Here is a 17,630-nt window from a genome sequence, read left to right as displayed (position 1 = left end):
TTCACATAATCAATAATGGAATTCTTATTTGAAAACATTCCTTTATCAATTGAAATTCTACTAATAACATTTATTATTATTATATCATTATTTAATAAAAAATATAAAAAAATTAAAATATGTTTAATACAATTAAGTAATAGTAACTGAGTTTCTGAATTAATACATTATTTATTTGGATGAATTTATATTTAAATTTAGGTGAAAGAAAACACACACCCCATTTAGCTGTTGGTCCAAACAAAGTTTCACATCGGATAAAAAAAGATCTGAACATGAGTTTATATACACATAAGATATCTCTATTGTTAAGAAACCTTTTGGAATGGTACCAAAGCGGACAATATCTTACGAGTGTGGAGATATGTGTATATTGAATCTCCTTGACATTAGCCACTGATGAACTTATTTTACTATGAGAATATGGAGATATCAAGGTTGAGTTCGTTAAGTCAAGCAACCAATTAGAAAATATTTTTATGAAGTCTTTACGAAAACCAATAATTGATTATATTTGTAAGAAATTTTTAACACATACAATTTATATCCACCAATTTAAGAGTATTAGATATCTTATATTTATTTTTTATCTTTAATTATTTATTTTATGTTACTTTATTATTATTATTTTTTAATTTGTATTTTAAATTTAATTCATAAACGTGTATATTATATATAAATGAGATTAATTTTATACATAATTTCATAATGTTATATAAAAGTATATTTTAGTATTTAGAGTTTGAATTTACATTCTTTTTCCATAATTATATTTCAAAGAGGTATACTAAGTAATGAAAGAAAGTATAAAAAATATTATATTATTTTTTATTTGATGTAAACTAAATTGTTTACAAAATGAAATCAGAGATGAAGAATAAAATATCTTATAAAGGTGTATTATCACAATTATATGCCTTGACTATTTGAAATAATTTTTTCATAAACAGTAAGTTAAGTTACTAGGTTAAATTGCAGCTTTTTTGTGTATTTTTAACTAGGATTAACCATATACGATAAAATCTGAACTTATAGAATAATCATTCTAAATATCTTATCAACAAAATATTAGTTCTGTGGACATAAAAATATCCCATATTTCACCAATCATATGAATTTGATAAAGATATAAATATATTAATAAAAATATAATTTTAGTCTAAGTAAAAAATTTCATAATAAAATTGTTAACTTTTATAGTAATTCTGAAAACATATTTTAATAGTTTTTAATTAATTATCAGTATTATATACGAGTCTTACTAACTAACGTCTTGGGCTGCTAAAAATAAATAAATATTAAAAATTTATTAAATACATTTTTCTGATTGAAAAGCATTTTTTTATTCTGGACGCAGATAAAATTTTGATGGGAGAGTCTAGAGTGAAGGACCCACTCGCGGTAACATACGTGAAATCTTCAAAGGAAAAAAAAGTGGCGAAGCGAATGACACAATAATTACCGACAAGGGAGGAGTGGCTTTCTGGTACATTCGCCTTCGACCGTTTCCCTATAATTCAATACGTGTCAGCCTTTGCGCTTTTCTAGGAACCTTACTCGACCAACGGCTCAACCTGCCATCGTTATCAGAAGTCCGCATCACACCAGCCGTTGGATTCCGATCCTAAGCATAACCCTCATTCTGTTCTACTTCTCACAGAACTAACCCCCACTCAACCCTGGTTAAGTTAATTAACTAGAACAGATAGGTCGAAAAAACCCCTTCCCTTGGAGGCTAATAACTCTTCACCCTCACAGACTCCCCATCTTTAAAACCGGCCTCCGAGACTCGCTAGGTTTGCCAAACCAATTCCCCATAGGGGTCCTTAGAGACCAATCCTCTTCCCTCTCTCTCTTACTTTTTCTATCCTTTCCTTATTCCCTCTTTCAATGGCTTCCTCATCTTCCAGAACAAAGTCAAGTGGACCCGTTCTACGCTCTCTCTCACCCTCCACCAGATTCTGTTCCTACACCACATCCAAAACCCCTTTCTCTTCACCTTCTTCAGCCTTTGCTTCCTCCACAGGCTCCACCTTCTCCTCTCCTTCCTCCACCTTCTTCACCAACACTCGTCACCAAAACTCCCACACAAACCACCACTCTCATCACCGTGCCGCTTCCCCTACACGTGTTAATCTATACTCACCCACGCCTCCTTCATCTTCCGTACGCTTCTCGATCGACCCCCGTTCCATCTCCCCCAACCGCTCCATCTCCAACCAGATCATCACCAAGAACAGCCGTCCCATCTCTGGCCACAAGAAAACCTGCATGTGTTCCCCTACTACACACCCTGGCTCTTTCCGATGCAGCCTACACAAGAACACTGCCAGCAACAACCACCACGCGGATTCCTACCCCTCTAATCGCCTCAATATGCGCAGATCCGCGATGAAGAACTCGCTTGTGAGGATCGGAGGCGTGGAGGGTGAGTGGGTGAAACGTGCCCTAACCGCGCTTATTCGGCCCAGTTCTCATCAGCAAAGGAGGAGAGCGGCCTTCGAGCCCAGGCCCAGCCGTCTCTCTGTCATGTCCAAGGCCCAGGATCCTTGATTTTTTTTTCAATTTAATTTTACAGGTTCGTTCTCCATTTTACTGCTATTGCGGTGGTTTAACTACCCCTAGCGCCCTGATCTGCCGCCAGAGTTGGATTCCGGCGAAGCGGTTGGGAGGTAGCGGCGAGTCCTCTCCGGCGAGTTTTGATTTCGTCGTCTGGAGTAGCAGATTGGTGAATTGTCTCCTTGGCGCATTTCCCCATAGATCTATTTCACTGGACGCACACACACAATTGCTATTGTACATAACTTTTGCTATGGAAGCAGAGTTTTGGACCAATTTTCATTTTTGCCTTTTCCATGGTTAAATTTCAGAAAACATACATCATGAAATTCACACATAAGGCTTAATTCGAGGTATAAAATCTTCCAATTAAATTAATTAAATTAAATCCTAAAATTAACGTAAGTTAATTGGTGATGTGGACTCCGTTGATCAATTGCGTGACCCATATCAGTGGTTCTGTCTGCAGTGTTCGTTAATTTTCCGTCAATGGCCACCGTTTCCATTTGGCTCCTGGGTTGTTCCACCGTTAGGAACCGTTCCGTTACCCGTGATGCCGTTGACCGTCTGTTACGTTGGTCCAGTTGCTTTACGTGCTGTGTCAGGTATTCACTTTCAGTCTTTATTATTTATTTATTTATTTATTTATTTTCTTTACTATTTATGTTACTAACTTTATATGATTTGTTTGTTTATATCTAATTTATTTAATTGAAGGTTGGTTGTGTAGCTGGACTTTGGAATTTGGGAATATTTGAATTCTTGTGTCCGAAGTTGGCGTGAAGAGGCTGAAGTTTTTGACAGAAGTATCTAGAAATAAACCCTAGCACAAAGGATGACCAATTCTATGAATTCGGTAACAGGACAAGGAGTAGAATATTAAAAAAAAGTTATATTAAAAATCTATTTAAATGAAATTTAAAATGATTAACAATCCTCGGTGAAATCTGTGAAATCGGACAAAAATAAGAAAAATAAATATAAAAATGAATAAAGGAATAATTTTTGTTCAAGTTAAAGGTAAAAATCTCAATATAAAAAATAAAGAAAAACTGAAAGTTGGTAACTTTTATTAAATTTAAGAAGGTTTGGTCAGGAAAGTTGAAGATGATGGAACTTGTTTATGAAGCAGTGCCAGCTGGCCATGTGGGGGTGCTTTTTAATTCGACTCCAGCTTTCACAATAATGCACTATAATGTTGGCATTTACTTTTAAATCAATTTTGAAAACGGCTTTTAATTAACAATCATTGATATTATGGCATTTAATATGGAGATAGTCAGGTAAAAAAATTTTGAACCACCCAATTAAAAAGTTACCACTGTAATATTGGCGAATATTCTTTTTGTTGAAGATTAGTGTTTTCAAGCATATATTATTACAAAATATTTATTGATAGTTGACTAAAAAAACTGAAAGTTATTCAGTGGCAGTGACGTTGTAACGTGGTCATTCTGGCCATCTGGAATGGTAATGGTAATTTTTTAACAAGGAAAGGCACAGCTCACAACACCAAAGTTGCTTACACCTCACGCGTTATGGGTATAGATTAGATCACACGTTCATTCATGCTTACTTTAGTTTTAAGGAAATAAATAAAAGGAATGAAAATAGTGGATATATAATTAATGTTTAACTATTCAGTAAACTAAAATCTGTGAAAAATAAATAAAAGGGCAAACAAAAATACTATTTTTTTAATCAAATCTCTATTTTTCTTAATTTTATTCAACTCAATATATTATTTTAATATGATTTAAATAATTAAAATATATGCTAACATTTAATACATGTATCAATATATTATTTATTTAATTTTTTAAGTTTACAAGTTAACATAATATTATAAATTAGATTAATGACACGTCAATGCTAATTTTGTTGAGTTTCAATTTTTATTGGTTTTATTTAATTTTATGTTTGTGTTGAGATTAAATTTAATTTTTGTATAAATTTTATAATAGTATCTTTTAAACCAATGACTATATTATTAGAATATAATTATTATATTTATGTTAAGAGTTGATTTAAAATAGGATTAGACTTAGTTAAAAAAATTAGAGTTAAAGTTAATTTTAAATTAAAAAAAAATCTTCATTATTCATAAACCAATTTTAATTCTATTTTTTTATATGTAATAAAAATCAAATAATTATATTTTAATAATATAATTAAAGCTAGTTTATAATAATTTTAAAAATATTTAGTAAAATGTTACATCAATATAATACTTATATAAAAATTAAATTTAATATAAATTTATTATAGATGAACAAAATTAATAAAAATTGAAAAATACATGACATTACATTGTCGTTAATCCTGATACTAACACTAACAATAACATTACCAATGTCATGTAATATAATATCGATTTGGCATCTAAATCGGTTTTTCTAAGATTAAATAAAATTAGAAAAAGCTAACAAAATTAAAAAAATAAATAAAACAAAAAAAAATAAATAAAAATTCACAACACTTGTCATACACAATTTACGTATCATTAAATATTAAAACGATATTATATAAAATTTAGAATTAAAATTAATAAAAAATTAAAAAGACTAAATTAATCAAAATTAGAACTTCATTAAAAATAAAACTAAAATCACACTAAAAGAAGAAAGAAAATTAATATTTAAGCTTACAAATAAAATCTATTTTATGAAACCCACTAATAAATTTTCTGTCTATCTTTCTCCCTCCAATCTACCAAACATACCCGAATTAGTAATGTACCAGCCACAGAGGAAAAGTAAATGGGAAGGCCATATATATATATATATATATGGAATGGCTTTGTTTCCTTTCTTATTATTGATGAAAGTTGTAAATTTAGTTGTTGATTGAATAATATAATCCAATGCATTGATTTAAAACAATTGTGAGTAATATAATTAAAAGTCAGGACATTAAAAATTGTATAAATTTATTTAATTTGAATTGAGTGTGTGATAAAATAGAATGGGACGAACAGTTTTGGTAGACCCATTTATCCTTTCACTTCCTAAATATTGGTGTACTTGTGGGGCACGAAATAATTGTTAGAGTATCGTATATTTCATCCACTGACAAATAGCTACTATATGCTTTTGAAAAAGACCCAACCCATATCCAAACGCCTCTTACTTTACACACTTTAATCATCACATCTTTCACATTATTCAATTTTTTCAAATAACAAAATTATACATCTTAAATTAGACTAAACCTATTCGGTCTAATTACTATTATAAATAAAATAATATCAAATATGGACTCTATTTTATTTATCTACTTGCTATTTCTTACTTACTCACAAATAGTTTCTTTGTTCATCTATTTTTTGAAAATAAATAAATTAAACATCACTTTTGATTGCTTAGTTTTTGCTTTTTTGAATTTCATAATCATTCCAATAGTTGTTAAATTTATTTTCTAGTTTCACCACAACACATCTCAAGCAAGATTCATATTTCCTTCTTTACGGTGACCGACCTGCTTCAGACCAAAGGAAAAACAGCAAATATGAAAATGAAGTTTTTATTTATTTCTTACAAATCAAGGGAGAAAACCTCCGATTTCAGTTTTGGTAATCCATCTTTTCACGATTTCATATTTTTTATTTAATTCAAATAGTTGATTTAATTTATGATTTTTAATTTTTGAATACGAATAACTTATCGTCATTTCATGTAAAAGATCATTCGTAATTTATGAATAGGAATTCGTATTCTTAATTCTAGGATGCGGTAGCTATTAACCCACACCACAATTTTATTTTTATTTTTGTTTTATTACGAGAACAAGCTTTTTAGCATTAAAATATCAATTTCCCTACAACAACAAAAAATGCGGAAAAGACACATATTTATGTGATTTGTTGAAGATATTCATGTACCACAACCACTGGTGGTTTGTAAACAATATACATCTACTTCTTTTGTAATATTTATATAATATTATATTTCTATTTTCATCTTTGAAATATCATATTTTAAAAAACATAGTGAAAATTTTAAATATAATTTAAGAATTTTCAGAAGGCGTAGGAAAATTCGTGTCTATTTTGTGGTTCAGTTGTCCTGATATTTTCATTGGCTAAGACTAAGGGCATGCCACCATCAATATAGTTGCTAAATGAATTCAGACAGAACAAAAAGAGTGACGCAGAATTTATTTTAGTCGGTTGAGAGTGACACACTCGAATTCCACACTTCTTCAAAACATCTCCACATTTCTTACATAACTCATTTTGTTGTGCATTTATTCTGATGATGTATCCATTGATAACAATGTATGGTTAGGATTTTCAGAATTCTACTAAGATTGTAAAGCAACACGGAATCTTCACAAAAAGTAAAAACAAAATGAAAGGTTCATCCATAACACAAAAATATCTACACAGTCAAAACTTCAGAAATGCATATTTCTTAAATAATAATTTAATTATCATTTCTTTCAAAATAATAATTTAAAAAATATCAGTTTTTATATTATTATTGGATCTATTATAGAAGAAATTCAGTAAGAAGATTAAAATATCAATGAAAAATATAAACCTAATCACATAAAAATTAATACAATTTTATCTCTAGTCAATATGAATTTCCAACACAATACTTAAAAAATCGTAAGACAATAAATTAATGATCTTTTATTTTTATATAATATTTTACTTTTTCACATATATTCAATTTAAAACTTAAACTTTCAATTAATTTCCAACCAAAAACATATTCAATTTCACATTATTGAGCAGCATCACATGTACCACAGTCATTGTAACATGTATTCAAGGTCCTGGCCTCATCCAGATATAAAATTCCTTTAAAAATCCAATCATACCCAAATAAATATGAAATATACATTGCATGTTCATAAAAAAAGAATGACCATAGCAATGGTTATTATTTTCCTGCCAAAGTTGGAGAGAAGAAGACACTGCTCCATACGAAATATCATTTTGAATTTTGAGCACCTTTGTTCTTTGTCATTGAAAAAGTTTAGAAATATACAAGACAATATATAAAAATAAAATATATTTATAATATACAAGGATATATATATATATATATATATATATATATATATATATATATATATATATATATATATATATATATATATATATATATATATATATTGTAAGAGGCGCCAAATGTTTCGATTCGAAGGTGTTCGAGGGTCAGTCGTCCTTCTTTGTTTTGCTATCTTTCAATTTTCCAATCTTCTCCAAGAACACAATCAACAATCCATTCCGATGAGTTTTTGACCTGCAGAAAACATTCTAACGCTCAAATCAAATATGTTTTATAAAGAGGTCTCTATTTAAGTAGGATATATCAATGTTATTTTACTTTCACGTCAGTCAATCGTATATTTATAGGGCTTGTGGTAACCAAACACATTGATTAACCATTAACTCAGGAGTGTTACTCCCTCCACCACCACAGAGTCTTCCCTACACCTCCACATTCCTCTTTTGCCCTTTTATAATATTTATTTTTTGTGATTACTTTTAAATTTCACCAACATAATTCATAAAACGGATGTTAGTATCTGTTTTATTCTTAAACGGATGTTAGTATCCGTTTTATTCTTAAACGAATGTTAGTATCCGTTTTATTTTTAAATGGATATCAACATCCGTGTAATATTACCTCTGTCGAAGGATAAGAGATATGTTCATGTTAATATCCACTCTCGTTTTCGTTAACAAGACAAGACGTTATTTTCTTCCTTCCTTCGACTTCCACCATGACACTAACACAACAATCATCCTCCTCCTCCTCCGGTGATCTGTCACTGCCAGGCAGTAATGGAAAGGGATTCATCTTCTGGCGAAGTAGAAGAGTTTATCCATCGGAAGGATAGGAATGCGCCTACGTCTTCCTCTTCCTTTCACTTTCAACCCCTCACTTCACGAATCACTTCCAACTTCAACTTCCCTTTTCAGAAGAAATACCTCTTCGCCATTCTCCCTCTCTTTCCCAAACTCCCACTCTCAAATCCCTTCTATCTAACCAGATTTTCCTCAATTCACAGATTCAACATCAATGCCTACACCCCTGCCACCTCTCTCTATTTTCGGAACGCCTCGTGTGGAACAGTGGATCAGAACCTGCAAGAAAGGAGGACCATCGAGTGGAGGTCTAAGGCCAATAAATTTTGGTTGCAGTGTGCGTCTCGGGGCAAATGTCTAACCATCTGATGTGCTTGTAGAAGCACATGTTCTTCGTGGCTCTCCTTAACCGGGTCCTGGTTATTCCCAGCTCCAATGTGGATTATGAGTACGAGAGAGTATTGGATGTGGAGCACATGAATAAATGCATTGGAGGTGAAGTCAAAGCTGTGATCTCCTTCCAAGAGTTTTCTAGCATGAGGATCAATGGCAAGCACGAGGGTAAATTCTTGTGTTATTTTTCGCTGCCTCAACCCTGTTGTCTGGACGAGGAGCATTTGAGGAAGTTGAAATCGTTGGGGCTTTTGTCTACGAATAGGCCTGCGACTGCGTGGGATGAAGAAGCGAGGAAGCCCAGAACGAGGAGCGTGGAAGATGTTGTGTCAAGGTTTTCATAGGAGGAAAAGGAGGATGTTTTAGCCATTGGGGATGTATTGTATGCAAATGTGGAGGAGGAATAAGTGATGCAAGCAGGTGGCTCATTGGCTCATCGATGCAAGACTCTGATTCAACCTAATCGTCTCATTTTCCTCACCGCTCAACGTTTTATCCAAACCTTCCTCGGCAAGAACTTCCTTGCATTGCATTTCCGAAGACACAATTTCTTCAACTTCTGGTACCTACGTCGCCTTGCCTGGCTTCCTTAATCACCATTTATCTTGAAAGCGTAAGTAAATAAATAATTGTGTGCGATATGATTGTGATTGTGATGTATGATGATACATTTTGTTTCTTGTTTACAGTAATGGTAAAAAACCAAGTTGCTTTTATCCTATTCCTCAAGCAGCAGATTGTATCTTGCGTGTGGTTGAAAGAGCCAATGCACCCCTCATTTACCTCTCTACAGATGCTGCAGAGAGTGAAATTCGGCTGCTTCAGTCACTGCTTGTGAGAGAGGGCAAACACGCTCCACTTGTCAAACGCCCACCCCAGAATTCGGCAGAAAAATGTGACTCTTTGTTGTACATGCATCACATTGAAGGAGACCCTAAAGTCTGAATACAATGCATTATATGTCAATGACATTCATTACCTTCTTTTCTCTTATCGCTTTTAACATCGGGTTAATATTATTTCTAATTTTATGATTTTTCCATTCATCATGCTGCATCTCTTAATTGTTTAGTTTGTATCCTTATGTGTGGTGTGTGCCTTGTAAATTCCTCTGCTAAATTGTCTTGTGGATATTGTTTTCTTAAGGTGAAAGCTGTGTTGGACAAGACTATATGTGCCATGTCCAGTGTGTTCATTGGAGCATCCAGTTCAACTTTCACCCAAGACATTATAAAAGAGGACTGGGGATCCTCATCATTGTGCCATGAGTACCTTTTCCACAGTGAGGAGCCAAATATTGTAAAGGAGATGGAATGAGAACCACAAATAACTCTGATATCGCTTTCGGGGACACCTCATATTTGTCCTGTAAAAATTTGACTTAGACTAGGATTTTGACAATATGTGTTGTCATGTATGATAGTAGAGTTAGTCATTTCACATGAGTAAGTGACAATAGAAGCAATAGAAGAGGAAGCAGAAATAAAAAAAATAAGAAAGCTAAGAGGAGGAAAGGAATAAGACAGTGAAAAGGAGAAAGGAAAGTTATGTGAGGCTGTGGGGGTGTGGGGGATACTGCGTCAATGAAAAAGGGAATGAGAATGAGGTTAGGGTTTTAGATTAAAATAGGTAAAAGTAAAAAATAAATATTTATATAAGATTAGTTTTGGAAATAAAAAAAGTTGGAGAGATGTACGGAGCATGTTGTGGTGATGGAGAGAATAACACTCTTAACTCAATATATTTTTAGGCAATCAAACCCAATAATCAATTATTAATATCTGTAAAACATAAAGTTTGACTTATTAATACATACTAATATATATGTTAACAACCTATAAATGACCATTAACTCTTATCGGTATTTCATGGTACGTATATAAACTTTATTTTATAAATTAGGTTTTGTAAGAGTTATTTTAAAGAAGAAGTGACATTGGTGAAAGCAATAAGAGAAATGTAAAAGGAAGGAATGTGAGAGGGACAATTGGCATCTTTGGTCATAAAGGCTAAACCTATTGTGGCCCCTGATTACTGGCTAGATACCACCACAACTTGTGTGCTTCCTTCCTTGCACTTTGCTGTAATGCACACTATTATAACGGTCCCACCCAGAAATTCAAGCTTCATACAAACACTACCCACTAAAAAGTGCATTAGTTTAATTGTTAGAAGTTTTTTAAAATGATAAAATCAATTTATACTATATATAAATATTTGTGAAATTAAATTAGATATAAAATATAGTTTTTAAAAATGATTTTTGACTTTTGAGAATAGAGTACCCCTGCTGCGGGCGTTATCAGGAGATACGGTCCAAAATGCTTGGTGAAGTCTGTTATCTGTGCTTTTGATGATGAGCTGTGTGGATGATGGAATGTCAACTTGGCCATCTTTGCCAGCTCCAATCGGCCAACGTGGCAGATTTGGTTGGTGCCAAAACAATGTAAATTAATAAGGTTAGGGCCACAAAAGGAAACCGAGTTTATCAAGTTTGTCTCTCTCTCTCTCTCTATCTCTCCTCTCTCTCTCTCTCTCTTTTTCCTTAAAGAAAGTAATGTCTTTTCTTAAAACCAACAGTTTAAAACAGATTAAATGTTACATGTTTTAACGCTTAGCTTTGGAAGATGCTTTATTTTAAATATGTTTTAGGTTTCACAGCGGAATTTATGAAGTTTAGAACGAAAGATCTTAATAAAAATAAGATCTAAAACGCGTTCTTATCATAAATGTAAATGTCTCGTAATTCAACTCCTCACAATAAGTAAAATAACTACACGAATAATGTTCTCGTACTAAAATTGGTAAACAAACAAGAAATTTACGAGTAAGAAAATGAAAATGAGTATTAAAAAAAGTTTAACAGTGAATACATACATATTTATACCTAGGTTATTGGAAGAGATTGTAGTAAAATAATATACAAGAGATATTAAACTATAATATCACTAATAGGATCTAATATTTCAAACTTTGTGTTTAACTTTAATCTAAAACTTTTTTATAATTAGGTTATAAACATGAAGAATTTACTTTTTTTTGACAAAATGAAGTATTTTGTGAACTTTTTTCATACTTAATTTATAGTAGAAGATCTACGTTACTATCTTTAGTGTGCTTTTTTTCTTTAAATTATATATTTTACTTTTTCATCTATAAAATTTGAATCCAGAACTTTATCTTAAAAAGTTAAGCTCAGTGTGACTAAAAAACAACGACTATTTACTAATTCTTTACCCTTCCCTCAATTATATGCACACCTATATTTTTTCAAATTTCAAATTAAGACATTAACGAAAATCTTCAATAATAAAACATAAAATTGGGCTGATATGGATTTCTGAACCAAAACAATACTTTATTTTTTTTTATTTTCTTTTTAGACAAATACCATACAGGCATGACTAGCGTTTTGGGCTTATTTCCATCTTCCTTGTGGATCATGTTGCTTACAAACCTTAGTCCAGTGGGCTTAGTCATAACGGTCTCTGGACCAACAGAAAACAGATAACAAAAAATGTTCTCTGCTGTCTCTCTACAGTAGGGCATTCTTATCCCCAAGATCTCTACCGTTGATTGAGTTTTCTTTCTTATCTCTTATTATCTGTTTGCTGTGCAGTAACCGATGAATGGTTGTGATTAGTTAACTCTTGTATGGAGGTAAAGTTAATTGGAGAGGATCTGTTTTAGCTGTGATTCTTGACTTGCCACCTTGGCTAGGCGTTACAAAAAGAAGAAAAAGAAGTAAACCAAAGCAAAAGCATTCTCCGTGTTCCCCTGTTTTTCTCCTCTGAGAACGTCATGCATTCCTTTTCCACTCTCCGGAGGTTCTCTCCGTTCACCCAACGCTTCCGTACGCTGAGTTCTTCCTCTTCGCAGTCTTCATCTTCTCCCAGTCCTCGTCGCAATCCCAGTTGGGCTTCGGGTTCAGCCATTATTGCAGGCGTAGCCTCTGCTCTTGCTCTTTTCTATTGCTACAACTCACCCACTTCACCCTTCCATTCCGTTTTCTTGAACAATATCCCTCGCGGTTCTTCACTGCCATTCTTTGGAAGATCACCCGTTCCTGAAACTGCTAATGGTTTGCTTGTTCGAGGTACCTTTTCTGTTTTCCAAATGATTTACACTCTCCCGCAAATGTTTTCGTTTAATCATACGGCTAGTACTGAAAGATTAAACGTTCTTTCTGTTTTATTGCAGATGCGTACAGAGCCAAGGTTTTCTTCTACTATGAGAAGCGCCTGCGGTTGCATAGTTCACCCGAAAAGGTATATAGCTAGCATGACCAATTGCCTAATTGCATTACCTGCATTGTTGTATAAAACCATTTATGCATAGTGAATTCAAGATAAATAGTTTGATTTTTCTTTTTTTTTTGGAATTTTGATAATTCCGGATATGTTTTTCTCTTTGAAATAATACTTTAACACTTCAAGTTGTACATCTCAATTTGGCCTTTCACATGTCCAAATCCATGTGTGTTCTTATCAGAAAAACTCAGAATAAAACGTCTTCTATTAAAAAGACTCACCATTCAAGATATCCACAAAAAGTGAAGTGAATAAGGATCATTCTATTAATCTTATTTTTAGAAAAATATATATCTTAAATAAAATAAATAAATACTTTTAATTTGTGAAAAAAATATGTACAAACATTTTAATCAAACTTTAATTTTAAAGAAATGTCAATGAAATTGGTTGTTGATTTATATAAAAATTTACACATTGAAATATTTGATTAAACATATCTAATTTTTCTTACTAAACATATTATTAAAATATACAAGTCAGTCAATGTGAAAAAATTTATCTCTGAATTTAAACTAAATAAAACATTTCAATTTTAAATTTTGAAAGTTTAAAACAAAAACATAAATTTATGTTAACTAAATATAAATAAAAAATTATTCAAATATCTTTAAGACTTACAATCCATAACATATAAATATATTTTTAAATTTGATATTACATAAGTTAACAAAGCTATATATATATATATATATATATATATATATATATATATATATATATATAATATTTAGTAATTATAAAATTACTAAACAAATTGATACATTTTCTTTTTAAAAAAATTGATAAATAAATTATAATCAATATTTACATTAAACTATATATTATATATTTTATTTAATAACATAATAATAAATATTATATAAAAATATTAATTTAAATATAATAAAATTATAATATATTATATTATTTAATAAAATATATAATTTTATATTTGTACGATATTTTTTTTAAGAGATATTGTTTGTAAGAGTTAATTAAAATTATACAGTAAAATTACTTGAGAGATAGTTTTGGAAATTGGAATTTTCTTTTGACACTCACTTGAGAAAACCTTCTAAAATGGGATCTTTTGAGGAATAGACTAAGTTTGTCCCTGGAGTAATGAGAGTTAAGTTAACAGCTTTCCTTCAAGTTAAGTAGGTTAAGATTTGTGTTTGTTATTCAAATTATGTTTACGTGTTTGACTTAGACCCATTGTAGAGAATAGATTCATAATCTAAAATTGATTTTGAGGTCAAACAATTTTTCTTGTCTTTGTTTTCACACAAAATACTTGCATGAGGTGGCATGTTCACATTAATAGAATAAAAAAGCGTGGAAACTACTATTTGTAATTTCTGCTTAATCATATACATTAAACCAAACGTGCACTTTGGATGATTTTTTGTGTTGAATAGACAATTTTATGCTGATTTTGAGTGTTGACTTGCTTCTGAAGTGAAAAATCTAAAACATAAATGGCTCCACTCTAGTTTCAATTAAAATCAGTTTTACAAACATTGAAACGAACAAACATCAAGAGTGTAAGACCCTTGTTAAGAAAAATCTTTACATTGACAAACTCCACTCTTCTGTATTAAGGTTTTTGAATACTTTGCATCTTGTCGTACCCCAGAAGGAGAGATACTCATGAAGCCTTCGGACCTAATGCGGGCAGTTGTTCCTGTTTTTCCTCCATCAGAATCCAACCTAGTAAGAGAGGGATACTTGAAAGGTGAAAGAGATCCTGGCCATTTGTGGTGTCCCTCTTCGGATTTTTTTATGCTTTTTGATGTAGACAACGATGGACTTATATCCTTTAAAGAGTGAGTTCTCTAATCTGTATTCATTACAGTTTTTGTGCTTATCGAAGACCTGAACCTTTTTTTAGTTCATAGAGCAGGTAGTAAACGAATTATTACCCTCCGTCTATTTTTCTGTCTTCATAATGGTCTCATTTTAACTGGAACAGGTATATGTTTTTCGTAACTCTGCTTAGCCTCCCAGAATCAAGCTTCTCGGCAGCATTTAAAATGTTTGACAGAGATAATGACGGGTCAGTGTTCATGCTACCTTATTTCATTCTATTGAAAGTCTCACGTTTATTAGATATAAGGTTAACTTCAAATATACAAGTAGATACAAGGTTAACTTTAAATATATAAGTATTAGATAAATTTCATCTTACAAGATAGTTTTGTGAAATTGAATTAAGTTTAAAGTCTATTTTTTAACATCATATTAAAGTAACGAGTCAGAGTTTATTCTAATGAGATTACCATGATCATCCATTAATTTGTTTTATAGAATTGGATTATACTTAAAATACACACACAATGAATTACCAATCATATTTTATAGACCTTACATATTGTAACTTGGTATGTTGTAAACTGTGATTATTTCTTGCACAAGCTACAGATATGACATTTTTAACCATATGATTAGTTCTAAACACACTGGTTGACTGTCATTTGTTAAGCATCATATAATTGTTAATAGACTGTTATTCATGGCATCGAATCAAAGAGATAAAAAACTATACTATTACAGTGTCATAATTCTGGCTGCATCTTAAATTTGATTTGATGTTCTTGAGGGTGATAATTCTTCCCTTCTTGTTCTTCACTCCTGGTGACCTTAATTATTTTTCTCTATTTCCAGAGAGATAGACAAGGAAGAATTCAAGAAAGTCATGCAATCAATGCGATCGCATACCAGATTGGGTGTTCACCATGGGGATGGAAGACGAACTGGCCGAAAGAGCAATGCTTCTGTAGAGAATGGAGGGTTGGTGGAATACTTATTTGGTAAAGATGGAAGGGGACGCCTAAAGCATGATAAATTCGTTCAGTTTATAAGAGACTTGCATGATGAAGTACGTCTCTAGTTGCTTTTTGCCTTACATATGCGCTTGTGATTTAACAGGATAACTTGAAATTCATTCTCCTCTATTTATGGATTTAAACTCCTGCAATACACCTTTTCCACATTTAGTTTTGGTTTAATTACTCATTATCTCATGCTTGCATTATTTAGTCCTTACATATATACTTCCAGCCTTTCAAAATTGTAAGAACAAAAATGAATTAAAAGTTTATGTACAAGAACCAAAACAAGTGTACGTGTATTTACTAAACTAGTTTCTAAGTGGAAGGACTAAAAAGCTAATAATGATTATAATGATCAAATGTGTTATTAAGCCTTTAATTTTGTTTTCAGATGAGTTTCATTTCTTTATTGACACTAGAATTATTACGCTTGCAAGCTAATTATAATATTATGTGTGTAGATTGTGAGGTTGGAGTTTGCTCATTATAATTATAAATCTCGAAAAACTATATCGGCCAAGGACTTTGCACGCTCCATTGTTTCTTCTGCTGACTTGAGTCATCTAGGCAGGTTGCTTGAACTGGTTGATGAATTGAGCAAAGACCCACGGCTTAAGGATGTACGCATAACATTTGAGGAGTTCAAAAACTTTTCCGAGCTGCGGAAAAAGTTATTACCATTTTCGTTGGCCATTTTCAGTTTTTCAGACGTACAAGGCCTGATAACAAGAGATGATTTTCAGCGGGCTGCATCACATGTACAAACTTTTGATCTCTTTCTCATTTTAATAAAGATGATGATTATAGGGGTAACTTTTAAGTCCTTCGTATTCTCATCAATGATAAGATATCTCCTGATGGAGGGCAGGATTTTGAAACCATTGAATCGTTGTTATGAAATTGTTTTGTTATAGCTAAAAGTGTATTTCTAATTTCGATATGCCAACTTCTTATGGTGTTTGATTGTTGAATTACAGGTTTGCGGTTTGTCTCTCTCGGACAATGTGGTTGAGATTGTTTTCCATTTGTTTGACGCAAATAGGGATGGAAGTTTGAGTACAGAGGAGTTTGTTAGAGTGCTGCAACATCGAGAAAGAGACATCGCTCAAACCATGGAGACAGGAATCGTGGGTTTTTTGTCATGCTGCTGGAAATGTACGGACACCTCTCCATCTTCACGGTTGTTTTCCTGGTTTTGATTCAGGTTACACGTATCCTCAAGTCAATACAACAGAGTAGGCAGTGAAATCGGAATTCTCGTTTTGAAAATCAACATGTCACGTAAATAGTCACCCTGTGATATCCAGAACTGTTAGTTCTTAGACAGAAACACACCTCAGCAGTGTAAACTGTTATTCTTAATGTAAGAAAATTTGTTTTTGGATAATTAATTTGGAAAATGATTTTCATTACAACAAACAACCACAGTTACAAATCAGGTGTCTTCTGTCTAACTACCTAAACTCAACTAACATTTTGTTTGGTTTTCGAAACTAGAATGAAAGAAAATGAATAGTTGGAAAGAAATATTTTTTTTTCTACTTGATTGAGTAGGAAAAAAACATATAAATGCAAAAGAAAACATAAACACTCAAATAACATAAATAGCCAACAAAGTTGAAAAAGACAATTAATTCAAAATTACGAGAATTAAAATAAAGTGAAATAATAAAAAATATTGGTTGAATGAATATGGCTAGTATTCTATAACATTTTATAAATTATTAGTAG

At 31.8% G+C, this 17,630-nt stretch overlaps 2 protein-coding genes and 1 pseudogene across 2 annotated transcripts; all 3 read left to right on the top strand.

Annotated features, from left to right (window-relative positions):
* The first annotated feature begins 1,795 nt into the window (after positions 1-1,795).
* LOC124828836 (serine-rich protein-like protein) lies at positions 1,796-2,835 on the top strand. Its single transcript, XM_047302222.2, has one exon. The coding sequence runs from the start codon at positions 1,891-1,893 to the stop codon at positions 2,551-2,553; it is 663 nt and encodes a 220-aa protein (XP_047158178.1). The 5' UTR covers positions 1,796-1,890; the 3' UTR covers positions 2,554-2,835.
* Positions 2,836-8,269: 5,434 nt separating this feature from the next.
* Positions 8,270-11,226, top strand: LOC124828838 (O-fucosyltransferase 36-like; annotated as a pseudogene).
* Positions 11,227-12,553: 1,327 nt separating this feature from the next.
* On the top strand, positions 12,554-17,259 carry LOC124828840 (calcium uptake protein, mitochondrial-like). The gene is made up of 7 exons (XM_047302228.2): positions 12,554-12,872; positions 12,977-13,044; positions 14,671-14,894; positions 15,041-15,124; positions 15,733-15,946; positions 16,361-16,657; positions 16,877-17,259. The coding sequence occupies exons 1-7, from the start codon at positions 12,578-12,580 to the stop codon at positions 17,096-17,098; spliced, it is 1,404 nt and encodes a 467-aa protein (XP_047158184.1). The 5' UTR covers positions 12,554-12,577; the 3' UTR covers positions 17,099-17,259.
* The last annotated feature ends 371 nt before the right edge of the window (positions 17,260-17,630 follow it).

The sequence above is a fragment of the Vigna umbellata genome, chromosome 2, assembly GCF_029865625.1.
Source record: "Vigna umbellata cultivar VRB3 chromosome 2, Vumbellata_1.0, whole genome shotgun sequence".
Classification (NCBI taxonomy): Eukaryota; Viridiplantae; Streptophyta; class Magnoliopsida; order Fabales; family Fabaceae; genus Vigna; species Vigna umbellata.
Note: the sequence above shows the minus strand (reverse complement) of the source record. Positions and strands in the feature narration are given on the sequence as shown.